General features: G+C 33.7%; 2 protein-coding genes across 7 annotated transcripts in view; one reads left to right on the forward strand and one right to left on the reverse strand.

Moving 5' to 3' along the window:
- Positions 1 to 21,389, forward strand: part of Sarm (sterile alpha and armadillo motif) — a 52,844-nt gene extending 31,455 nt beyond the window's left edge. For 4 of the 6 annotated variants that reach the window (XM_018542511.1, XM_018542518.1, XM_018542527.1 and 1 more), the window contains exons 3-10: positions 2,668 to 2,921; positions 4,039 to 4,297; positions 5,257 to 5,424; positions 14,750 to 14,851; positions 15,833 to 17,866; positions 18,216 to 18,382; positions 18,702 to 18,923; positions 20,365 to 20,441. In XM_018542511.1, the coding sequence (XP_018398013.1) occupies positions 2,668 to 2,921; positions 4,039 to 4,297; positions 5,257 to 5,424; positions 14,750 to 14,851; positions 15,833 to 17,866; positions 18,216 to 18,382; positions 18,702 to 18,891 (3,174 nt within the window). In that variant the 3' untranslated portion in view covers positions 18,892 to 18,923; positions 20,365 to 20,441. Of the gene's footprint in view, positions 1 to 2,667; positions 2,922 to 4,038; positions 4,298 to 5,256; positions 5,425 to 14,749; positions 14,852 to 15,832; positions 17,867 to 18,215; positions 18,383 to 18,701; positions 18,924 to 19,398; positions 19,436 to 20,364 lie in introns of those variants that run through there. The other 2 variants (XM_018542542.1, XM_018542535.1) reach the window with 2 other exon arrangements.
- A 3,362-nt stretch (positions 21,390 to 24,751) lies between these two features.
- Positions 24,752 to 26,585, reverse strand: LOC108775928 (histone H3.3). Its single transcript, XM_018542397.1, has 4 exons — positions 26,367 to 26,585; positions 25,696 to 25,738; positions 25,307 to 25,464; positions 24,752 to 24,923 (listed from the first exon to the last, which is right to left on the reverse strand). The coding sequence occupies exons 1-4, from the start codon at positions 26,390 to 26,392 to the stop codon at positions 24,752 to 24,754; spliced, it is 399 nt and encodes a 132-aa protein (XP_018397899.1). The 5' UTR covers positions 26,393 to 26,585.
- Positions 26,586 to 27,754: the final 1,169 nt, after the last annotated feature.

Genomic DNA, 27,754 nt, shown 5'->3' on the forward strand with positions numbered 1-27,754 from the left:
ACACGTCTTCTCGTAGTATGTTCCGAGTATTTATTGTTTAATTGACATGAGACAGATACGGTTCTTTGTTCTGAATGAATTTGAAAATCTATTTGTGCAAACCTCAAGTTTCCGGAGGACGGATTTTCTTATTAATGAGAAAAATATTAGTGCATTCTAAAAAATATTGGTTATGATATTTATGATAATGATAATAATGCACATAATATATCATATTATATAATATATATATCATCATACGTTTAAATTATTAATGCATTAATAATTTAACATACATAATTAACACCATACAGTGTCTACATAATTTTCACTGTATTGATATTAATATGAGTTTTAAATACACACCATGATGTTAATACAAAAATTAAGAATTTTAAATTCACGTCGAGATTTTTTAGAGTGCGAGAGAAGAGGAGTTATATCGAAGCTGTCGTAAATTTCGAATCAAATCTAAATCGATTCTGCATCTTTTCACCTTTTATATTATTGAATTTAATATTAATTGCATTAAATTCAAATTAATCTGTTCGCAATGAATAATTGCGTTAACTTTGTATAGATCAAGTGTTTTACGCACGATTGTGATTTTCGAACAAAATTGAAATTCGAAGACCTGTACTTCACGCATCTTTGCATCTTTGTGAACATTTAGTAGAAGCGAGTCGCGATGTGCTGCAATATTTATTTGGCCTTGCTGCTTCGGGGAAAACCATAGACGTAATAGGTATAGACGCGTATTCTCTGATCTCCGCATCTGTGCTCCATTAGAAAGAATCATATCAGGCTTCATCTTCTTTCAGTTCTATATACGTATCAGCCTCTCTTTTCGACTCGATACTTTAGAAGTTTAGAAAAAGAAACTGAGAAAGAGAGCGCTATATGATTAAACTATCTCACTTTTTCCAATAATGACAACTTCGTAGAAATACGAGATCTATTCTTATTACGGGGGAAACACAATCGTCATCTTCTTCGCAGACTGTTTCTTCTAATTCGAGAAGTACCTGCTGAAGAATACGCGGCCTATCTATCGTCCTATTCCATCTTCTCTGCGTCAGCTAGATGAAGTGTCCGGCGCCTCCGACGCCCACATCTGAGACGAATTTCCTGAAAGTAATCACGAAAATTAGAAATTATTCATCCGTTACGCTTTTATCATTGACGCGATTTGCTAAAAGCGCCTAAAATAATAATCACCGTCACTACTCGCGCAAGTCAATCGATTCGCCTGACTGACGACGCTTTCCATTCACATTCTTGTCTAATTTATTTCTCTATATTACTAAATAAATGTATAGTTAGAGCAATATCTCGGACAGACTTTTATGCGTTGTTCAATCACATTTTTTTTCCACTTCTTCTTCCATTATTAATATTTGCACATAAAATGGTCTATTTTTAATAAAGATATATAAGCAGTCTCTCTACTTGATTGTTCCAACGTGTCTCTGAAGTTTTGTTGATCTCGCTTGTATTGATGGGCAGAGCTGTGGAGATTGGCTGTATACAACATACATCGTGAGAATACTACTACATCAGAATTAGTGCTTTTTATAGCGGAGTGGAAGGAAAGGAAAAAATTAAAGCTGAAAATAGTGAAAATTATTGAGTGTATTAGGCAACATCTGATGAGCTTGCAACAATAAAAAGTCGTTAAAAATTCTTAAAAAGCAAAAATACAATTTGCCTAGTGATTTTGAAATCGGTTAAAATCAATTTTGGCCAGTTAAAACCACTAGCTAGATAAAAAAAAAAAATCTTTTACCAATCCTGGCTTGTGTGCACATGAATTTTTATACCAATGATGTGTGACGATGTATGTCGCGATTAAAGTGGCTACGCGTCTCGCCAGCAAAACCACTTGTCAGACCATCTCCGATCATCGAGCAATCAGAAGCGATAGCTCGAGAACGACTATAGGCGTTTACTACGCAATGTGGCCGCCCACGTGCATATTTTTCCATTGAAGATTAATCCGGCAAAATCTTAGTGAACCTTGGTACCGTGCTTCAAGGTCCCTTCTCTCGTCATTTCAAGAGAACGTTGCCTCCTTCTAAATATACCGAGCCCTTTTCGTCTTTAGGTTTGGCCGAGTCTCGTACATCGTAATGACTTCTGGCCTATCGCCAACAGTCATTACAGTGGTTGCTACAGCAGATGCTGTTTACATTTTTCCCTTTAAACCTTTCTGGTTTGCTCTTTTATTTCAAACTGTACTTTCCATTTGTATCTATAAGGTGAAATATCTGACTTTAGTTCATAAAAAGGTTGTTTAGAAAATGTTGTCGCGTTTGTCGAATAGAGTTGATCGACAAAAATATTATTAATAACAATTAGTTTAGGTGAAAAAGAAATAGCTATCTAGGATAAAATAAATACAAATATGATACAGATATAATACACAAAAATGTCGAGAGAAGGAGAGAGGAGAGAGAGAGAGAGAGAGAGAAATTAATTTGAATAAGACTATCTCTCGAAAAATTAAAGAATAAAATTAAGAAGTTTTTTAAATAAAAAAAAACTGATTACAAACTCGGTATATTTAATAGAAAGACGGAAAAGAGAAACAGAGATAGAGAAGTAGAATATTGGAGCGGGAGATTTTGAAGCGAATGAGTCATCTTATACGTATCTTAAATAGAACGAAAACGGCTTTTGACTCGGCAGATGCTGACGACAAATCAGAGCCAACATCAGAGTAGTAGCAGCACCAGTACCAGTACTAGCAGTAGCAGCAGCAGCAGCAGCAGAGTGGCTAAATCCTCGCAGAGGATTCTCACCTCGTCTTCATCGAGTGAGATGAAGGCGAGCTCCATGAAGAGCGATCTGACAGAGCTCAAGCGCGGCATCTCGGAGATGAAGAACATCTCAACCAACTTTTCACAACGGCTGCGCAGCAGCATGGAGAATCTCGTAGACAGGTTGGTTCATTCTCAAGTAAATTGACTATCTCTGAGAATCAATTCAATTCTTAAAAGATATACTTAATTTTTCAACTGTAAATATGACTTTTTGTATGAGTTTATAGTTTATATCTGTTTATACATGAAACAGTGTTCATTGTGAAAAAATCTGTCGTTTTCATAGAAGTTTTAACAAGCAATATGAGTGTTTAGTGAAAACAACGCGTTATTTTGTGTGATTTTTATAGAAGTAGTATTTATATTAGTATTTTTAGAGTATCTACAAGAGTTTGCCAGCGTGACGAATCTAATGAATCACGTTGCAATCTGTCCCTTGTTTTGGTCGACTTACATTTAAAAATTCTCTTCTATCTATGATAAATTATAAAAACATATTTACTTTTGGATTGTGTCAAATATAATAACAGATTATTTTGTATTTTTTTGTGATATTTTGTTAAAATGTAAAGTATTAAATTGATACTTTATTTTTAATATAAAAGTGAATATTTTTATTATGAAAGTGAAGCACATAAGAGAGTTAATTGGTGACTAAAAATTCGTCTCTCAATCTAAATAATTCTCAATTAATTAAAAGTCAAAAGATTAACGATTTTAATTGTTAATAACATTTGAAAAAAATTATTAATTTCATCTTTTCATGAAAATTTGAAGATTTCTCGGAAGTTACTTCTTCAATTTCTAGTTACTAAAAGCTTAGTAATTTATTTCGTTTAGTTTCTAAAAATTCACATATTTAAGAGCTTTGCAACTAAAGCTTTCACAACTGAAAGCTCTGAAGCACGTCAACGGCGAATATTTGTGTATGCATAATTTCGATTCGTATGTGCTATTTTCGTAGTAGTCAGATTATTTTTAACATATTGCTCACGTGTCGTTTTACGTACTTCGAAATACAAGATAAATATTCCATTGCTATGTTATATCACAGTAGAAAGATATATAAAGAACAATGTAAACTTATTAATATTAAAATGTTTTGAACTCATTCATTCACGTTTTATTCTAATTGAATTCTTTAGAAAAAGAATATATCGATATAAGAACATAAGAAAATATTCGTAATTAAAAGCGTTACTTATAGCTCAAAAATTCTTTTTGTGGAATTCTTCAGAGATGGCAGTGGATCGGAAGAAACCGATCTCACAGAGCCGCTGGTGACTTTTCCGGATACGGATACACCGCCACCTGTCAACGATGCTGTCACGTTGGCAGGCGGTTCTCCGTCTCAATTGAGTTCCCTAAACTCGCTGAACAATCTCCATCATAGCATGAGCCCACCGATAAATATGCCAAGCATGCCAAACCTACCTGCTGGTCAAGAAACTATGAAGTTTGAACAGAAAAAAATGACTAGCGCTTCAAAAACGAAGGTGGGTTTTTTTTGCTTGCCTATATATTTCTGACATCTTCCGATTATTACTTTCATATTAATAATTGTAAAAATTTTACACACACACATTTAATCTTAAAAAAATAATTAATATAAAATGGGATAACTTTGGCTCAAATTTTGACAATGTCTAGACAGTATGTCAAAATTTGTGAACACAAGACATGTTAAGAACATCTTACAAACGTTTTTATCGTTTGTAGTTGTGTTAAGATATTGAGCATGCGCGCTATCTAGACATTTTTTTAAGTTCGGGCCAAAATTATTTTATTTTACAGTAGTAAATAATAATTAACTATAACAGTAATCGATGTATATAAAATTGAGAATACTATTTTATTTCTACTATAAATGGAAACTGATAATTACGATATCCATTCAATGATGAACAATTCTCAAATAGTTTGTGAAAGATTTTTTTGATTAAAAAATGATATCAAGAATCGTATAGAAAAATATAGTGATAAAATAAAGAGAAAATACAATTAATACATGAACTTACAGCAAAATGAAGAATGTTTGTTGGGTTACTGTGATATTGAATTTCATAATGTTGAAAACGGAATTGATCTCGCGCACGCTATCAGCACGTGGTCTCGTCGAGCCATTCAGTAAAACTATCCGCAAAATAAGGAGTACCTAAAAATACGTATTTGATAAGAATTGCGCGATTAATTTAGCTGGGATATTCGCCGAACGAATGGTGGCGTTTGATAGACGTTACACATTGCGAACATCGGAGATGTTAGACGTATAGCGAATGGCGGCCGAGGTGCGGCTTCCTCTAGGTAGTCTAGGTCAAGGACTGCGAGTCCTATCCTTATGTATTATGCGTGAGAAAGCATCGAGACTCAGCGTCACGTATCACGATACGCCTCAGATCAATTTACCGGTTTTTATTCAGTATCTCGCATCTAATAGTCAACTGATTTTTATTAGGTCGTCACGGATGGATTTAGCGCTGAAAAGGCGACGGCAAATAGTGCGGAAATGAGGGCTCTGCAAGCCGGTGATGTCTCGTATAAGGAGCAGAGCGCAGCAACGGCGGCGAGGGCGCGCGTCGAGCTTGACGGTGTCTCGGCGGAGAAGAGCGTCGCCGCTGCGAGGGTAAGTAATATTATACTTAAATAAATAGAAATATGCTCCTGGATGAATCACATTGGAATAATTGTTGCTGCATAATATGCTTAATAAAAGAAATGTAACGTTTGTATGAAAAGCATTTGAAATTAATGCGGAGAGGTAGAAACGAACACAAAAACATAGACATGCAATAAAATAAAATGTAAAAAATAATAGAAAGTAATAGATAATAATGGAAAATATAAAAAGACATATAAAAAGATAAATTTTATCCCGTTGTAAATAATTATAAAAAAAGTTCGCCGCTGAATGAGTCGCAATTGTGTAAAATTATATGACTATTCGTGCTTATTACTTCCTGTGAGTACGGATACAATCAGTGTCACACAGTTCAGCTGTGCATTCTTCAATTTCTGTGATTAAACATGCGTTCTTAAACAATGCGTTCCGAATTAAAAATCAGAACGTAGATGGACGGAAACTCTCCCCGTCTGGTTGTCAAAGCGTTCTAGCTCTCCAAAAGCCTGATCTTTCTTGTTGGGATAACAAAAGGAACGAGAGAAAGACTGTGGGTGCGGTCGAATAATTTGGCACGAAGTTACCGGTAACATGCGGAAACTCGCGCGGGTATAAAAGGCACGTTTGCGGTCGTTGACACACGCGTACATTGCATTTTCCACAATAGTATTGGAGGCTTTGTTGCGTCGTTAAAATGAAAACTGCGCGTGCATGGCGAATACAATCCCTTGATTTTCCTCGTGATTTCTAAAAAAATGGATACGGATCTTTGACGAATTAAGGCAAAACTTAAAATGCATATTTATCTGAAATCTGTCGGGAATTCGAGGCACTGGACATTTTTCTCACATAATAAAATTAAAGTCAACAAAATTAATTGCTTGCGACTCAGACCTGATTGTTGCACATTGTCGAAATAATTCTTGAGTACACCTTTAAGCTTAATTTACAATGTGCTTTTATCTTATTTCTTCGTTTTCTGTCACCTGAAATAAAAATAAATTTCAGAAAAGATATATAAACACGTAACAAGAAACATGATTATCGATAAAACAGTCGCAAAAAAGAGGAAAAGAGCAAGAGATAAAAAGCAAGGAAAAAAAGCAAAGAACACATCGTAGATTATGCCTTAGTTTTAATTCAAATAAAATATTGAATTCGGTGTTTCTATATTAATAGAATGTTTAATTAATACAACAATATTTTTGTTGCGCTTAGTATTTGGGATTTAAGTAGATTATGTAATTTTATGAAAAAAATAAGGAGAGAAAAAACACACATGTATTTTTTACGAATGAAAAGAATGCTGTATCATCCAGCAAGCAATTTTATTTGAGTTGGATTTAAATGCAATGACAAACATCAATGAAATTAGAAATCAAATAAAATCAGTTGTACTCGAATGCAACTCGAAGCGCATCTTCATCTTACAAATCGTACATTTTCTTTGAGTAACGCGTATTGAAGTTGCGATTTCTTCAATAACAACTGCAATCGCGACCTTGACTATCGGCCAAGGCGATGATTTCGTAAAAGAAACGCACGCTATCGCGAGGTACGAACATATCGCGACAGGCGGATAGTCCGCGAACGGTCTCGTGTAATCATAAGACGACGTGTCGTTCGACACGAGAAGTCGGTTTGGCTTGCGTTCAGAAATTCGTATGTTGCTGACTCAAGAGTCACGTAGTAACCGACCTAGCTGAATTCGTCTAAATTTAGATGACATGCTGCCAAGCGTAAATAATCGCGAAACGAAAGCTTCTTCCATGGGCGATACGAGTCACCCGGTAGAATCGAGTTTCTACGATTGAGGCAATTCATCCTGCAGATCTATTACCTGATTTTTCTCGAAAAGAAACATTAGAATCGAAAGAATGTGATAGAAAAGAATCGTATTTAAGAATTACAACTCAAAATTAAATTTCTTAGAAAAAGTAAAAAACTAGTTTTTTAACCATATACGAGTATATATAAAAATGTTCCATCACGCATAACATTAATTTTCATTTTACAGATGTAGTCGCAAAAGAATATTTAATCCTTCAAATATGACGTTTTGCATTATTTTGAGTACAAGGAAAAAAAAAATTAATTTTCTTAACAGACGGTTCTTCGTTGATGGCATCTTTGCGTGAATCACGTAGGTAGATTCAACCGGCAACAAAAAAGGTCGGCTCGGAAGGGAAGATGAATAGTCGTCTTTCCTGAGACAAAAAGAAGATCTATGCTTGACTTGAAAAACGTGGCTGCGTGCTACTTCGTTTGTGGGTGTGTTCGGCTATTATTTCTTTTTCTCTTTACGCGCCGCACTGTCCTTGACCCCACGTGTCGGCCTTACGACGCCTGTGCCAGTAATCGCGAATTAGCTTTCGGTACTTTGCAATTTCATCGCGAATCATTTTCTCGTCTAATTTACAAAATTACACGAAATAATTTGGTATGTATCTCGTGAAAGCCATTTATGTTTCGGAGATGATTATCACAAGTTCGATCATGTACGCGTAAATTAAAATGAGTAACACGTACCATGTATGTACATCTCTGATAAAATACACAATACATCTCGTTACACTTATCTCTGTACGATTCACGGCTTGAAAACTTCTCCGACAGATGCCGCCAGACTTAGGTAAAGAACGATGTCTTCGATGTCACACTACTGGAGTAAACATCTGTAGGCACGTGAAAGTCTATAAAGAAGAGTTCGACTAAATTCCGATTACCTTAATCATTAAGTAAATAAGAAATTATACCAATAAAATTAAATTGATGAATAAATGACGTTTAATATATTAAAAAGGAATTAAAAATAATTCATTGTACATTGGAAATTTTGTCTTAAGTGATTCTGCGATTGAATTAATCGCTGATTGTGAATTGGAGTTTAGTTAAAGTCGCCTTAAATCTGCTTGTTGATAAAAAAAATTTAACAAAATTAATAATTATAATTTTTTAAAGTTATTTACATTTTCCTAAATATATTTACGTCTGGCAGCTTGCTAGGTAATATATATATTTTATTTACTATCGAAAATATCTCGAAAGATAGGAAGAAGTCTAAATTTTCATAAATTACATACTTATATCTTTACATTTGTACGTATATCTATATATTTTCATACTATGTTAGTTTATCTTCTTATATAAGATGTTATTGGAGATTATGCGTCAACATGCGGTCTTAAGAGAACGACAACTAAGAAAGATTTCCCACTTAAAGCAACGTGAGTAATTCATGGAACTACAATGTATATAACGTTCGTAAAATTTAGTTTCGTAAAATAATCAGAATAAAAGTAGATCGTTTAATATGATCTATTTACAATTTGAGAGATGAGATTAGTTTAAATATATTTTAATATCACAATATCAGTTATTAGAAGAAACTTCACATTACTTTGTAAAGTGAACATACATTTTGCAACTCTGTCACCAGTTACATGTTGATGTTATTCTGATTAAAAGAAAATAACATCGAAAAATAAAAGAAAAAATATTCTTCAAAATAATGAAATTTGGAAAATCCTTTTTCCAAAAGCGCAAAGAATTTGAAATATTCTTGCAAAGTTTGTAGTTATTAGTCTACTTTTTCCTACTTCTAAAGATTTAAATAAAAAGACGTCGCTCCCGTTTCTATGGCAAAACATTGAAGAAGGGGAAGACGGTAGTCACGGGGATGACCGAGTGCTCTTCGTCGCAACCCTCGGGTCGATAATCCACCACCCCTTCAAAGGAACAGTTTGTTCGCGACATTGCTCGTTGTCAGTCGGTTGGTAGGTCGATTGGTTAGTTAGTTGCATGCTGCATGGGACAGCAATTAGCGAGGCTGATGGGGCGAGGTTGTTTTCCAAATCTGAGACCCAATGCGATGCAACGTGATTATCCTCATCCTCGGATCTTGGGCAATCAAGTCACTTCACAAATGGTACGACAATCTTGAGCCTTAAAATCAAATCCAGCCTAGCTTTAAGTGAAACCTCGAGCAAAACAGACAGTCTCGTATTGAGATGCCTTTTCATGATGCCGCTCGACGTTTATATTTTTAGTGTCAAAATTGTTACATATGTATATACGACTAAAATTTACGCTAGATAGCGAAAATGTATGAAAACGATAGTGTTATATATGTAGAGTCCAATTTTGTACCGAGTGATCTGACGCTGGAAATTGGATTTAGCATCAAACACTAGCGTCAAAATTGAAACCACATGATCGCTGACGTTGTTTTTCAAAGTTTCATGAAGCGTCACCTTTTAAGGTATCTTTAAAAACCCTTGATATATATATTTGTCAATTTTAATTACATGGTCTATTTTGACGCTAAAAATGAAATGTCGAACGTCAGCACGAAACTTCGATTTTTTGTTAATCGCGCGAAAAAATTTATTTTCCTTTGTTTCATAATTAAGTAATACGGGAAGAAAGTAAGAGATTCGTTGTCGCTCTCGCATCAGATTAGCTTCAGTTCATGAAACACATTGCTACTAGTAAAACATTCATCGGGCTTCCGAGACGCGCGGTGTTGCACATCAGAACAGCAGAATGTTAAAATAGAACCGTGCATTTTGCTGACGATGACAGAGTTGTCTGTTGTTGGTTTGCCGTTCATTCACGATGCGACATGACGCGACGTGAGATCATCGTTGAGATTTCGGTGAGAAATCTCGAAAGACATGCCAAGAAGCGACGATTACAAGTGCTAAGTTGAACAACTGCTAAGTGTCACCGATACGTTGATAGGCCGCAACCGAAATAGAGCGAGCGTTCGTGTAGTTAAATAACCAGTCGACAGCAACATTTTCAAGGACATTGCCAGAGACACGCGAGGGTTTGTCCGCAGGTTTTTCTGAAAAAATAGAGGCTATCAGTGTCGTCGAGTGGAGTAATAAGAGTCGCGATGATAAAGAAAACTAGATAAGAAACTGATAAACGTCTTGTGCAATCTCGGCAAAACAGCTGTAGAATTATGAATCGCGGCAATTTGGATTGCTATCGAGAATTTGCAAAGATAATTGATGAAATAACAGAATAGTATATATACTCGTACATTCATTGTATAGTCGCGGAAGCCTCGACTTTGACCTCAATACTGTTGCTCAAAGTGGAATGGATCATCGAACTTTGATACATCAATACGATATTAAAATAGCTATTTAATAATCACTTAGCATAAAGACAAAAAAACAAATGTTGCATTTTTAACACGAACGTCAAATGTTACGCAAAGAGAAGAATTGCACTTATCGCTGTACTTGCAAATAAAATAAGCACAATTATAGAGAATTATTTAAAAATACTTTAATTGATGACTGTCGCAAAACTATTACAGGCTCATAATTACATTAATTAATTATCGATTTTATTATGGAAACGTAATATTTGTTTCACACAATGAAATAAATATTACGATTTTTATTTTTGAGAATTTAAATATATAATATCTTCTATTTAATTAAATTTTGCTGTTTAAGATGATTTTTTGCTAAGAATGCAGACGTGAGCGTTAAAATCACGAATGGGCTATTAAAATTCTTGTTTATGTACCGTCCGCGAATTCAACAGCGAGCGAGTCATTCGCTCGTAAACTATTTCTAGGCTAGTCGAAAAATAGCAGCAACGGTGGGATCACTGTTAAAAAGCTGCTGCACCGATTACGCGATTGACGTGCGGAAACGCATTTCTCTCTCCTTCTCTTTTTCTTACCCTCTCTTCTGCTTTATGCGTAACGAAATTAAACTCTCTCGCCGGGTAGTGAATCATACTTAAGCACAGTCTAGATTAGTTTGCGTCGCGCTGCCATCACTCTTGGTGATTCAAAGCTGTCGTGTTTCTTACGACTCGATCGAGGAAACGGTTTATATATTTATAATTTTACAATTTTATTATAATTTTTATTTAATAGCTATCAGGCGAATTTTGAATTTTAGTAACAGTTTAATTATTGAATGCATGTGATAAATGTAAAATGTGAGATTAGCTACAAATAAAGTCACATGTTAAGAATATGTGAAAGTAATTTAGTTCAAGATAATTCAATTATTGAAGTAATTTTATCAAGATAAATTAACAAGAATTTGAAATAATTTTATAAAGATTATAATAAAAGAGATAATTTTTTATAAAAATTAATTATTATAAGTGTTAGAGAATTGATAATTTGGTTAATAATATTAATAAAAAAGAATCATTGAGAGTAATTTTGTTGAAATTATTAACAAATATGTTCTAATTTTTTCCAGAAATTTTTTCGATAAATAATAAATTATACTTCGCGAGGATATTTATTTCGAGCGTCGCAACATGTTTACAATTGTTTAAAAAAATAATCATCCTCATCAATTTGATTTTCATATTAAAGAGTGATGTAAATTTCATTTAAAATATGAGCGCACCGTGGCCGATACATCGTGGAGTATTGCATCGAAAACAGTTCGAAAAATCGCGAGTGGTAAGTCTTGAGAAGGTTTCGATTCGCATCTCTTTTCTTCGCCTTCGATAATATATTTTATATTTTCGATAAATTACTGAATCTATAGTATTAAGCCAGTAGTTTCGATAAACAATTCCGTAAATCGAACTGGATATTTTAAGGAGAATCTTCTTATGGAATTATGCTCGTCGTTGACGTGAATATCTTCAAAAACATCCGCCGGCTGGTTGGAATGCAATGTATTTAAAATTGAGAGTTTGTTCACGTCACTCACGATTTTTTTAAAATGCCGCGATTGAGCTAAGAATAAAGCAAAGCTGACCTTGCGCGATTGAGTGTTCATCACTCGTAAGCGGGAAGTTAATTGAAAATTTGAATATTCATGCGAATTTGCTATAAAAAAGAAAATGAATGACATAGGATTAAGAATTATTAAAATGGAAAATAGCAGCATTAACGAAAACAAAATTATAAATTTTGCTATTCGAATAAATATGCTCAGAATAAATATTATGCTTGTAGAAGCTATAATGAGAAGCTAACTCATGAACAATTTAAATATCAAATATATTCAAATATAACGTAACATAAGAACTCCAACTGTAATTAATTATTATTCTGTTAGTTTTACATTACTCAGTTTTAAATTCCACGGAGCGATTTCTGCGACGAGATAACGTTCTTTTTCATACGTTAATATATATATCCATTCACGACATTACCATTGACGTCATTAATTATAAAGCAAGGTGGTAGAAAGATCAGTGTAGGTAACAACAGAATCGAGCTTAATACGTCGCGTAATACAAGCGGTTGTGACGACATGCTCGAATTATATTTAGAGAAATACGTCGGGAGAATCTCGGGTGGCAGAAAGGAAAGAAAAGGTCGATGACGAAGAGACAAAACGAACGAGACTGATGAGCCTTCCACAATGCCGATCATTGTATCGCGAAGTCTCGAGAGGGAAAGTACCGTTGTATTTTCCGATACTTGGAGAAGAACGGTGATAGTGATAAGAATGAGACATTGGTGTTATATCGGGTATTCAGTATTTATATAAATATTATTTAGTATAATTGGATGCTTGATATTTATCTGTGTCAGATATCGATTTGACAGCAATTAGGAATTAAAATTAATCAGGCAAAGTACTTCCCCTTCCTATTCTCTCTGCAACAATAAGGTATTCTTTTTTAAGTATAGCAGATTGAAAAATAAATGTAATAACGATAATTTTATAAATGATCAATATTTTAGTATATTATCGGTCATTTAAAATATATTTTGGATGATCATCTTATATATATATATATTATAATCATTTTTCTGTGATACTAATTTCATTTTTAAGAAATTTATTGCTTCAATTAAATAGCAAAATACTTTAAAGTGTGAAATATTTATTTGCAATAAGATTATAAAATTGTGTTACGCTCTTTTTCACGATATATTTATACATATGTTATACATATGTTATATAAATTTTTGCGCAATATTCTTGTAATTTCTCGATTCTTTGCACTATTCGAGCGGGATGAATAACTGTTGGATGAAAGATTAGAATGACAGAAACGTGTATGTCATTATGCATTACTGTTCGTGAAGTGCGTGTTGTGGCTACATGTCGGAACGCCAAAAAAATGGTATCATCCCGAGTACAGTGCAACAGTTGTACTCTCTTGGTATGAGATGCTATCGTTTATCTGCTACTGCAAATTAGCGCCATAAGTGGACCTTCGATAATGCACGCTAATTTTCTGCAACGCGCGGAACTTTACAACAGAGTGTCATAGAGCTAATAAATATATAAATATTTATTATAGCTTACATCACCGAACTTGAAAATATTTTCTCAGAGAAATAAAATAAAATTTAATTAAAACAATAAAATGATAATGAAAATTATAATTAAATTTTCATGAATCTTTATTGTAAAGCGATATCTTTTCTGATTGGTTAACAATAAATGATAATTATTCCGTAACAAACATTAATTTTTTAATGTAATAATGTAATAAAGTGATGTAAATGTGTGCGATAAAAATAATTATATAACTAATAAGATATATAATGATTTTTTGTATAAAAACAAAGAATTGAGTATATACAAAATATAAGAAATCCTTTTTTACTAGTCGCGTGGTTTTCTAGAAGAGCGATTATATTATAGATATAGATATTGAATCTTGAGAGAGATTAAAAAATAACAATTAAATTTAAATCACTGTATTGTAAGACTGATGAATATAAATTTAAATAATAAACATTTATTACGTTTTATTCTGGGTTCTTTATTGCAAGATCTCTCGATTGCTAGTGATATTGGCATAAAAAATTGGAGAATTTTTTGTATTAATATTTCAACGTAATTAATAGAAGATGAATTGTTAATTGTTAAGTCTAACATGTTATTTGTCATTATCATGTTTGAGCGGTTTTTTAACTTCCACAAATTTTTTAGATTTTGACATAATTAACTGAATTTTTAATGGATACCGCCTCTACTATTTACGAAGAACGACAACTATGAATTTATTAGGATAATGCTTCCACTAATTACAGGGAATGATATTTGGATTAATTTTGGACATTAGAGAAAGCGAGTATTGCACTGAGATTTTGTAATAATTAGTATTGTCAAACTTTTAAATCTCTGTTTAACATTAAGAATGACTTGATTGAGATTGAAACATCTGATTTAAATTATTTATAAATTATATTATATATAAAAATTTTAACATTTAACATCTAGCTTGGTTCGTAGCCTATGCTTTGATTTTTAATTTCAAATAATAAATAAACAAAGTTATTTGAAATATTAAATTAAATTAAATTAAATTTTTTTAAATTAGAGATTAATAAGAGAAATATTGAATATATGTTTTTCTCCTTCAGGAGCAGAGAAGCTTGAAGGCTGGCGATCTCTCGCATCAGGAGAGTAACAACATAGCAGCATCTACTATGAAGCTTCAGAGCGATTCTTTTACGTCCGAAAAGGTAAGTAAATAGAATTAATTTTTTTATGAAAACTTTGTGTTAGAGGAAGAATACGGAAAACTACAAAACTCTCCTCGGATAATCGAGTATCTTGATGGAATAGTCGTGGTGCGTCGCTTTGTGAAAAAGCGCGAGGCGTATAATTTTCCCGACTTATACATTTGTCGCTTCTGGCGGTTCACCAAGGAACGCGCATTAAAACGTCCACGTACCGATAGTCTAAATTGTAAATCGCCATTCTTAACGTTGGAAAACTGCGGCCGGCGGTTGCGCCGCTTTTTGGCACTTGAGGTTGTATCGCTGTTTAACGCAGAAGTGATGCGAAGAGCGATGATTTAAACGCCGACGAGCTCACAGTCGAACCCCAGTCGAAAAGTGGACTCGCATGATTCGAGAAGCTCGTGAGAAGTGTAAAACGCCGAAATCATACTCACCACTTGTTCGGGATGATGCTAAGGAAGTGCAGCCTTGACTCGCGAATGGTAAACAAAGTGTAAAATTGATAGAATTAAAGAAGACAGTAACATAATTTTATTCAGTAAAAATTATTTTGAAATAAAAAAAGAACATCGTTATAAATAAAACTTAATTTAAATAAAAAAATATAAAAATTCTTAGTCTTGCTGAGTAAAACTTATGCAAATAGCTTTCTGTATTTTTAAGAATGAACGTGTACTTATGAATCTAATTTTTGATGTTTTTTTTTAAATTTAACGATGAATGAGAAATGTTTCCAATGATATTCTCCATTTTTCATCATTATTTTACACTATAAATATCTAACGATCATAAAGACAATTCAGACAAACATTTTTTGAAGCATTTGAAGTTTACCTCCATTCATTGACAGTCCGAGTTCCTAATATTTGTCAAACTTGACAGTATCCTCAATTCTTCCTTAAGACTTCTTCAACGATATCCTTGATGATTCTTTTCAAGATTTTAAAACTGATCAACGAACAATGTTTTTATATTGTGCAGAAAGCGATGGCGGCGCAACAGCAGCGGCAGACAGTTACCTCGACCGGCATTTTCAATCACGAAAAGCACATGGCCTCGAGCTCACAATCGAGCATTACGATCGCGTCCAAGTCGGGCGTGAGTTCATCCAAATCGATGATCAATGCTACCAACGCGGTTAATCAAATGATGAACGGCGATTATACAATACAATCACCGACCGCTGAGGATCAGCTTTTATCCTTACCGTTGGATGATTTGGATCTGCTTTGCTCCAAATCGAATCCGCAGGATGTGGACTGTGCTATCGCCAAGTATTGCAGCTTACTCGACGGCTTCGTGGAGCGATTGAAGGCGAGCGTCGACGGTGGCAAGAGTAGCAGCAACGGCAGCAAAGCGCCACAACTGTTGAACAGGGTGAATGAGATCATCCGAAAGGCTTGGGCAGTGCCTACACATGGCCATGAGCTGGGTTATACCCTGTGCAACACCCTGAGGACGCGCGGCGGTCTCGATCTACTCATGTCAAATTGCGTGGCGAATGATCACGAGTTGCAGTTCTCGTCGGCTCGATTACTGGAGCAATGCTTGACTACGGAGAACCGCGCTCACGTGGTGGAGAACGGCCTGGAGAAAGTGGTGAACGTGGCATGTGTATGCACGAAGAACGCCAATTCGGTAGATCACGCGCGCGTCGGCACAGGGATACTCGAGCATTTGTTCAAGCATAGCGAAGGCACCTGTAGCGATGTTATCAGACTAGGTGGTTTGGACGCAGTGCTATTTGAGTGTCGAAAAAATGACGTGGAGACTCTGCGCCATTGTGCAGGCGCGCTAGCGAACCTCTCGCTTTATGGGGGTGCCGAAAACCAAGAAGCGATGATCAAGCGGAAAGTACCAATGTGGTTGTTCCCGCTTGCTTTTCACAACGACGATAACATCAAGTATTACGCCTGCCTGGCGATCGCCGTGTTGGTCGCCAACAAGGAAATCGAGGCGGCTGTCCTCAAGTCCGGCACCCTTGACCTTGTTGAACCTTTCGTCACGTCACACAATCCCTACGAATTCGCTAAATCGAATTTAGCGCATGCACATGGTCAGAGTAAGAACTGGCTGGAGAGACTTGTGCCGGTCCTGAGCTCAAAGCGGGAGGAGGCTCGCAATCTAGCGGCCTTCCACTTCTGCATGGAGGCAGGCATCAAGAAGCAACAGGGCAATACTGATATCTTCCGAACGATTGGCGCGATCGAGCCGTTGAAGAAAGTAGCTAGTTGTCCGAACGCGATTGCGTCCAAGTACGCAGCACAAGCTTTAAGATTAATCGGTGAAGAAATTCCACATAAACTCAGCCAGCAAGTGCCTTTATGGTCTACTGAGGACGTTCGAGAATGGGTAAAGCAGATCGGTTTCGCCGAAGTAGCTCTGAACTTCGTGGAAAGCCGAGTGGATGGCGACTTGTTGTTACAATTGACGGAGGAAAATCTGCGCGAGGATATCGGCCTGACCAATGGTATCATGCGTCGCAGATTCGCCCGTGAGCTGCAAAACCTGAAGAAAATGGCTGACTACAGCAGTCGCGACACCGGTAACCTGAATAGCTTCCTTCAGTCGATTGGCCAGGAGTTCTCCATTTACACGTATAGCATGCTAAACGCCGGGGTAGACAAGGATTCGATACGAAATCTCTCGGAGGATCAATTACTGGCGGAGTGCGGCATCACTAACAGTATCCATCGGCTCAGGATACTCGACTCCATCAAGAATATGCAGCACAATCAGTTCAGCTCGTGCGAGTACGAATCGCCTGACAAGTGCCTTGATGTCTTTGTTAGTTATCGCAGATCGAATGGCTCACAATTGGCGAGTTTGTTGAAGGTACATCTACAGTTGCGGGGCTTTACGGTGTTTATCGACGTTGAGAGACTTGAGGCCGGCAAGTTTGATAATAACTTGCTACAGAGTATCAGACAGGCCAAACATTTCCTTCTCGTACTTACACCCCAGGCTTTGGAGAGGTGTATACAAGACAGCGAGTGCAAGGATTGGGTACACAGGGTGAGTCTGAATACGTTTCATCGTATTTTTCTTATTGCTAGAAAAATATTAAAACTTTTACAATCTTTTAAATTATACACTGTTAAATTATTTAAAAAATGTATGCTTGCTGTTTTTTGTTTTATCAGTTTCTAAGCCGTAAAAAGAGAAACGAATAAAATTTTCGATTAATTTAATTCATTTTTGAGAGAATTTGAAATTAAAGAAGAAATAACTTCAAAAAATAACTTTCCCTAATTATTTTTTTCTCCGCAAATAAAAATATTCTAAAATTGAGATTTAATTTATTTTGCAAAGCTGGACTTTTGCGAAATACAATGTCAATTCACGATTTTCGATTATCTTATAGGAAATTGTTGCCGCGCTACAATCACAATGCAACATAATCCCGATCATTGACAATTTTCTATGGCCGGAACCTGAAGAACTTCCTGAAGATATGCGCGCGGTTTGCCATTTTAACGGTGTTCGTTGGATTCATGACTATCAAGACGCCTGCGTAGACAAATTAGAAAGGTAAAGTAATTAGTTTCTTTTTTACATTTCTATATTTTTTATGAAAAGAAAATAACTTTGATCAAAATGGAGAAGACAATTCTATTTTCTAGTACAAATTATAGTCGAAATATTTACCAGTCGTTTTCTGAAATAATTTTATTTTTAATGAGAGATATTATAGAGACAGTTATATCACAAAATGATTGTTATAATAATTTCATCAATTATTTAATTATTTTAATTCAATAATGACATAGTACGAAGATACATATATAGGGATGTATGTACGATAAGTGTTATGATAATTTTTTGATGTTTGCTTCTCATTATTGTGTAGGTTTATGCGAGGTGAGATACCTATGAGATCTGATCTGTCCGGCGGAATTCCACGCAGCATGGCTCCCAAAGACGTGACCCAACCAAGCACACCGGGTAACACAAATATACGACAGCCGCCGAATTATCAGCGAATGCACAGCAACGAAAGCAGGGGCAGCGACAAGGATTCCACAGGCGGGCGAGACTGACTAGACGGCCCGCCCACAGCCATATCGAGCAGGTACTTATCCCTATAATAATGCAGCATATATAACTCTAATGTTAAGTTGAGTAAATCGATTCGTCAATATCCAGAAAAAAATCTAAAATTTTTAGAATCCATTGACACCTTAGTACCAAGAACTCAGTCTCGACTTAGATATTGATAATCTGATGTTAAATCAATTATAATATTATGAATAAAAAGTTCATCAACATGATTTGGAATAATTTCATTAAAAATAATTGAATAAGGAAAATTTATAATAATAAATAACAAACTAGATTTATTGTTATAGACCGATCTTTTAATAATTCAGATTTCTTAAAAATATCCAAAAAAGAATTAAGCGATGATTTTAGGTATATTAATAGTAATAAATATCTTTAATGATCTGAATTAGTAAATTCTTCACACTGGCCGCTAACGAATCGATTTATGATGCGATTAAGAAGCGAGCTGTACTAACGCAATGCTAATTTTTGTTTTCACGCAGCCAAGATTGCGAATCGCTCTATGACAATCAAGACTAGGTCAGTCAGCGATACAAATTTTTTATTGATGTTTAAACGATGTCAAAATATATCACTATCCTATCGCTTTTGCTAAACCTTGTGCTAAATCAGTCCTTTGATATTATTGCATTTTTCAGTTCCATGTTACACGTAGATAGATATTTGTGTTTGTTATGTAGACGTATAATGGTGAAAGTTTAAATAAATTTTTGTCTACTTTTGAATCTCAGATGTTTATTATATAGTTATGTGTAAAATAAAAAAATTATTCTTTGATTAATATATAATACATTGCTAAAAATTAATCAAAATAATTAGATTTTATGAGTAAGATTTTTAATTTTAATAACAAATTTTTTTGGTGATTCTAAAATTGATTTTTCGCAAAAGTTTTGTAAAAATATATACCGACTCACACACACATACAGCGATTTTAATTTTCTACACGCATAGACAGCAATATTTACACACACATATATATATATATATATATATATATATTATATATAATAGTATTTATTTTCATTATTTATTTCATATTTATTAATTTAAATGGTAATGCATGATATAATTTTGCATGATATAATCCAATAATTCTTCGATGTTCGATAAAAGAAAATTTGAGACAAATTCACAATATTAGAATTATAGGAATATAATAAAATAAAAATATTAATTTCTCGAATGCTAATATATACAATATAATAGATTCTATGAGTCAATAAAAATTTAAAATTAATATTTGTTTCTAAAATTTCTAAACTTCCTAAAAATTAGTTTTAACAATATGTGCAACAGATTTTATTTTGATTAAAGATATGTTAAAGCTATCTAAAAGAAACGAAAATATGAATATCCTTGTTTTATCTAACATCGAAGAAAGCGAACAAGAAGCGCATCCCTCGGTGAGTCATGATTTTGCAATAAGTTCTATTTTTGTGTTGTAGACTTAGAAAGTCGTCGAGTCCATCCCGTTGGTTGATGGGCCTGCCACCCACGTCGCCGCGCTTCAAGTTCATGTACACGCATCCGATGGGTGCCAACAACCAGGCAGTACCTCGTAGGCCACCGCGGCAGCTACCTTTACCATCGACGCGATCTCGCTCACTGGAATTGCTGGATCAACAGGACCAGGAGCAGAAGTCAATCTCTTCCGCAATCATTCAACGACCACCACTTCCTAGACCAAGGTCACGCAGTCTGGACGGTTTGCTGGATGAAGATGTGAAGAACGGTGAAGAGCAGAGCAAAGAGCAATGCCAGAAAAATCGAGAATGCCTTTCGATGAGTTTGGAAGAAAGTAAAATTGTACCTGCTTCAGAAGAGAGCCAGAAAAAACCTAATACCGAGGCTGTCGAATCCAAGAGTGAACTCAGATTGATTTGCAAGATAAAGCCGCAAGTGCCCAACGAATTCAAATCTGAGACGGAAGACAAGCGAACGTTTTTGAACAAGAACGAAATTGACAAGGAAGCTTTGCCAATACGTCCTCCGAAACCGAGCCGACGTTCTAACTCAGAAGGACAGTCTTCAACATGTTCCAACAAACAATGCGCGGAACATCCAATGGAAGAACAGAGGATCAAGAGGATAGCGCAGGAGAGATTGAAGATACAGAGCGACAACGAAAATGATTATAACAACGACGAGAAATCGACGATGTTGCTTAAGGCATCAAGAAGCTGTGGTGCGGGATTAGATTCCGACGGGAGTGTCTCATCAAGCGAATATGGGGGGCACAGAGCTCACCGTGCAAAGGGACCGGGTTCATTGTTATCACTACCGACGGGCGCGGAACCTAAGCGCAAACGGAACTTTATGGATAAGTGTGTGAATAAGGTGCGGTCGTTCATGAAAAAGTGAAGCAATGAACTTCTTGTTATTTAATTCCACAAATTAGTCGAAGTAAGGCGCGCTTGCGCAAACCCTAATAAGTCCAAATCAAAAAGATGCTGTGACAAATAACTGAATAATTACGAAATATTCTATGATCACTTGAAAAATTTTATATCTTACAAGTATTTGAAAGTTTTCAAAAGGATCAGGAAAAAATAATAAACGTCCCAATATTAAGATTAAGAAACATTTATAAAAAGTTTTAGTAATCAAGATGTATTAAATGTTTTTATGAGTATTGAGTAATCATAGTCTTAAAGACCAAAAGGACGCATTTAAAAAATATTTAGAAAAAATTTGGTTGAGCAAATTATTTAAACATTTCTTTTATACGTTGTTTGAAAAAGTCTTTTAAACTGTTGCATATGAAAATATTCAGCAGTCGGCGATTCCTGTATTTAATTTTGCGATATGAAAACGTAATTCGAACTTTGTGATCCGCTTTCTCTACAATAACAGACACCATGAAAGTATATAGCGAAATGTTGTGCCTAAAGATGAAACAAGTGTCTTCGTAGAAGCCCTGAAACCTTGACTTGGCATTACGTGTGTACGCGAATTAGCCTGCTTTTCCAGGTGCCTTTTTGTATTGTATTTTCTCGTTGTATTGTATGAATTATATAATATGTATATTATATATGTAGAAACGAACAGGAAGTTAAGGCGGCTAAATCGATATTTGTAACACTATTTTTCTAGGCAGTTCTTTTCTCTTAGACCGCGTTTTAAGAGATGCATGTGACTTGCGTGGTCACGAATTATGGTTGTTCTTATTGCAGCTAACCGAAAACACATTATATACAGTTATACACAATTGTATGGAGTGCTCGGATATGCGCAGTTCGGCGATATCCTTGTTTGAATGTCAAGATTGCATATTAAAGAAAAAAGTTAGAAAGAAAAACTAACTTTCTCTTTACTATTCAAACACAACGTATTTTTTTGTATGTAGCGTGAATCTCAGAGTTAAATATCTTGATAACTATATTTCAAGTCAAGTTTCCATTTAGGTAAAATTTTTCTAAAATTAATCAGAATATTTTACATGATTCTCCATTTTTTTACTTTAAAATCCTAAACTATTCGTCTTTTTAACAAAAAGAAAAAATAACTGTATCAACTTTCAACAAGGAATATCGTCTTTTGTGTGTGTGTGTATGTATGTGTGTGCGTAGCGTGGAACATAAAAACTGAACACTCGATACATTACGTGACTGTTTCCCAGATCGCACAATATTTTACTATTTAACACTGTTTTTATCATATCAATTGCCTATACACTCATCGAAAGTCGAAATGGTAACGCTTCGATATATAGTTTAAGAGATTCGTCTGATTATTGCAAAACTGTATATTTTACCAAAGTTTCATAAAGTTACGGATTTTATCGAAATGTTTGAATGTTTCTTAGAAATAAATTTTATTTAGCGAGACAGTCATTTATCTCTCTTCAACCCTATTTCAATGCAAAGAAAAAAATGATAAAGAATAGGCTTATTTTATTTATCCGTTTTTCTTTTATTAAACATCAAACATTTTATTTATAAAATTTTTAATTTAGTTACTTTGTAATTTTTATCATATCAACACAGAACAAAATTTACTAAGTAATATAAATATTCATCTAATAATTAACAATAATTTACAAATTCTACAATCTATTTTAATATCGTTTAATATCTTTTGAATGTCTAAAAAAATGCGATAAACATCATGTTACGTGTCTTTGAGTCAAGTTAAAAGTGATTTTTTGGATATTTTATATTAAGAGGTAAAGCCACTCTAGAATTTTCAAAAAATCGTTTTTTTTTTTTTTGCTTAAATGATGCTTTACGATTTTAGAAATAAGGTACAAAAGGTCTTATAGCGGAGAAAAATTTTTAAGTGTTATATTTAGAAGTTTAAAGCGTTGTACTTTTCGGCAAGATTTGTAGTTTTTGCGAAGAGGTGTCCTTCTGAAAATAATAAAGGATAACAGTTACGTGCGACTCGATCATCTCTAAAATCGGTTAAGGATCAGGAAGAAAAGAACATCAACGAGGAAGGCTTATTGTATGATGCAGGAATCGCAGATTAAAGGTAAACATTTCTATCGCTGATTGTTACATAAAACTTTAAATGCATTTTTCTCGAAATCACTTTTCAAGCTGGCTGGAAACATAACTCCCATAAATCTTGACCGATTTACTTGAAATTTTAACTGTAGCTTCAAAATTGCATTCTCTAGAGAAAGACGTACGGATTTTTTTTTATATAAACAATTTTTCAGCTATTTTTTATCATTTAAATTTACTTCAAATTCGTACCATTTTTTCAAAAAAATAGAATATTATAATTTCCGTACGTCTTTCTTTAGCTTTTGGAATATAGTTTAAAAAATTTTTGGTTTTTTGTTCTAGGTTCTAAGTTAAAAATTGCCAAAGTTATTGTTCCGGCCGTGCATTGTCCATGAGAAGACGTTACCATTGCAGAGCTGTAGCGCCGCCATTTTGTAACAAAATCACTATAAAAAATATTTTTTTTACACTTCAATGTATATACAACAAAGATCTAAAATACATTTTTTTATTTTTTTCATTTCTCGAAAAAAATTTATAAAGTTTATTTTTCGTGCTCTAGAGTGGTTTTTACCCATTAAAAATATCCATTTTTAATTAAGCATAATTATACATACTTAAATTAAGCATACCTAAATCGAGATTTTGAACCGTAAATACATCGTCACAATTTTATACAATTCTATACGATACGAGCAAGGCTCTCTATTTTTTGTGATGTTTGTTTCTGAACAATACTCACACTTCTCTTCTTCTTTATTTAATGGCTCTCGTCTGCCAAAATAGTAATATAGGAGGCCGATACGGTCAGATCACGTCTTTAGAAAGTGTACTAGTAAGTTCAGTCAAAGTCGGCAACACTTTCCAAAAATATGATGCAACCGTGAAAATAGCATAGCCCGAACGGGCACCCTACGTCTACGACGTCGTTATGCTGCAATAACGCACATCAGGATGAACGAGTTGAGCCAGACACGCATCAGAAAGATATGCACAGTCAAAATCGGCAACACTTTCAAAAATATACAATTAAAATCCAATCCGAAACGCATCTGTCAAGTGGTTCTTCAGAACTAACAGTACTCATACTAAATAGTTAAAGGTTGTACTGTCAATCAGGATTGTGCAATATAATTATAAGTATGTCATTGTAAAAGAGATATTTGCCGCTGTATCTTCGTATTACTTGAATATAATAGGTTCCATTTTATCCTATTTCTTTTTGTTATTACAAATCTATAATAATACAAAAAAGCAAGATATCTCTTATTGTCACTTAGTCAAACAAAACTTCAAAAGAAAAGAATTAATTTTATCTTAATGCCTCTTAAGGTAAAAATATGATTGAAACATTGATTGAAACTTATATGAAATCAAATTCTTATCTATTAATGATATCGTTGCGGCCTCTCAGTCTACGCATTAAAATTAGATCGTTCTTCATAAGAGTGACCCGTTTAGCATGAAATGTCAGCAATACTGCATCTTCGAAGAATTGTACGATATACATCTCTGCTGCTTCTTGCAAGGCTTCAAGAGCAATGGATTGTAACCTACAAATTAATTCTATTTATATAATTTTATTGAATATTATAAGAATCTCCTATCGAGTCATATTTGCTTCTATAAATTTTTTTGTTATATATATATATATATATATATATATATATATATAAATGTGTGTTATATTAAAATAATAAAAAAGCAAGAGATCAATATATTTCAAGAAAATTTTACTGTATACAATAAAACACTGATATTTATTTTTTATAATTTTGTTATATATAAAAAATTTTTTTTACAAAGTATGTAAAATAAAACTGTTCTCTTCTTAATTAATTAAACCATACAACCTTAAAAATGGATATATAAAGAATAGTATCAAATAATTGATGGAAAATTTGTGGTTCGTAAAATATATTGGTGTTATATTTACCTGTAAACTTCTGTTCTAGGAAATATTTCAATGATAATTTGTCTGACTACATGTGCAAAACTTAATTTAGGTATAAGAAAGTGTGTGGTTCTTCTTAGCTTTTTAATTTCCTGCAGTACATGGCTTTTTCGGTTATGTTTATTCACTATTACAGTTGTCTAAAAATAATTATTCAAAGTCAACAATATAGAACAACAGTTTAATATATTTATGATAGTATGTGTATATATATATAAATATATCATAATTTATTTAATATACAAATAATATCAAACAATACAAATAATAATTTTAATCTAATAGATAATTTGTCCAGCTTGTCATGTGGTCTTATTTTGAATAATTTCTTATTTTCTTTTCAATTTAACTTTTTTTTGTGACTCACTTACTTTGTCTTTTTGTGTTGCTTTGTTTGAAGATTTATGTAACGAACTGAAATATAATACATTATTTATAAGCTATATAAATATATATAAATATTAGAAAAATATGATGTTAAACATAAAAAATAATACAATAAAAATATTATTTTATAAATAATTATGATATATATTAATAAATAATAAGAGATTAGTAGATAATGCATAAATACATACAAAAATATGATGTATATAATTAAATGACAGCACTAGTGGGACACACAAGATCTGTTCTTTATTCCTATACCTTCTTCATGTATTTGGCCAGGCAGCCCATAGGTTGAATACTAGGCCATTTATTCCTACACCATTTGAACTATATAATAAATTGGAGAGAGAACATATATTTGTTTCACTTTAACTTATTACATCATGTGCACCAGTTAGGTAATGCAGGAATAAAGGACAGACTTATAATCTATTACACGACTAATTACTGTATCAATTATTATTATTGTATCAATATATAAAATAATTGTGATAAATGTGAAAACTGGAGGTCTATTCTTGAAAAGAACCGTATACGAAAAACTAGGAAAATATTATAGTATACATAACGTATATATTGTAGTATGTCCCTAAACTTTCGTATAAGTTTCTTTTCAAAAATAGACCCCCAGAATTCACGCAGAAATAATAACCTTGGAGTAGGTTTTCGTCTAACCATCGTCGTTTTATGAATTGCAGGCACTTCCTGATTTTTAATATTATGAATAACATAAACAATCCACAACTAATTTAGATTCGGATTCAGTCAAAACATGAAGAACTTTGGGACGAAATAATATCTGACATTAACAGTCAATCCGATCCAATGGGATGTAACGTACGTTGTAAACACGAATTCCCGCCAATTCTGCGCGAAGAGCATAACTAATCTGCAAATAAATTGACATAAAATTCAATTGAACGACGAAGCAGTGATGTGCTGTCGATTAAGGTAAGTTAACTTACCTGCCTACCTCTCGCAAAAAATACACGAAAATTATTTAGGACCCCTTACAAACATCAAAAGTTGCACTGGATCGACTGTAGGCCTACTCTGTAACTTTTAACGACAGTTCGTTATACTGTCATTGCGCAGCTTTTTCACCATATAAAATACCTGCGCAACGATATCCCTATCTAGTGAAATTGTCGTTAAAAAGTTACAGAATTCAACTTACGCATGCGCACAAACGCTCTCGTCGGGAAAAATCCCACGGACAGCGTATCACTTGTTGGATGTTGGATTCACACTGCATCCGATTTTCGTCGTACGACGACTCTGCAACCTATCAGAGAAATCGTATCATCGATGCGAAGCAAAATTTTATTTCCTGATTGGTTGCAGAGTCGTCGTACGACGAAAATCGGATGCAGTGTGAATCCAGCAACTGCGACGATTGGCTAAACGGTTGAAGGCGAATTGGACGGATGGGAGATGAAAATTCGTTCGAAATGATATTATTCAGATATTAAGTTATTACTTAGAACGTGAAATGCTGGCGCCAAAAGGGGATAAGGACGTCGCAATTTAAATAATAAAATTTAACAATATGATAAATTAACAATATAATAATAATAATAATAAATAATATATATAATATAATAATACACGTTACTATATTATAATATATTTATTATATACGATATAGTACAATAATGTTGTATAATAATAATATTATGATAAATATCTGAGAATGGATTGAAATGGATTAAAATGGATTAAAATGGATTCAAATTTTCAGAAATACGGATTTATGAATGTTAAAATGAATCCTTTTCAATTCGAATACGTTTTTATTCATTTTTAGGAATTGCATGGAGCATATCTGTATACTTTTCAATCCGAATACGTTTTTATTCATTTATAGGAATTGCTTGGAGAGCATCTGTATACTTTTCTATCATAAAATAATATTAGCTTTTTCAGTGCGTTTGTGAACATAGTGAATACTGTTCAATTCATAATTTTGAATAGGAAACGCAGTTTTTCAGTCCAGTTGTATCCAATTGAATCTAATTGAATCCAATTGAATTCAATTGA

Source organism: Cyphomyrmex costatus, unplaced genomic scaffold (assembly GCF_001594065.2).
Source record: "Cyphomyrmex costatus isolate MS0001 unplaced genomic scaffold, Ccosl1.0 scaffold11, whole genome shotgun sequence".
Classification (NCBI taxonomy): domain Eukaryota; kingdom Metazoa; phylum Arthropoda; class Insecta; order Hymenoptera; family Formicidae; genus Cyphomyrmex; species Cyphomyrmex costatus.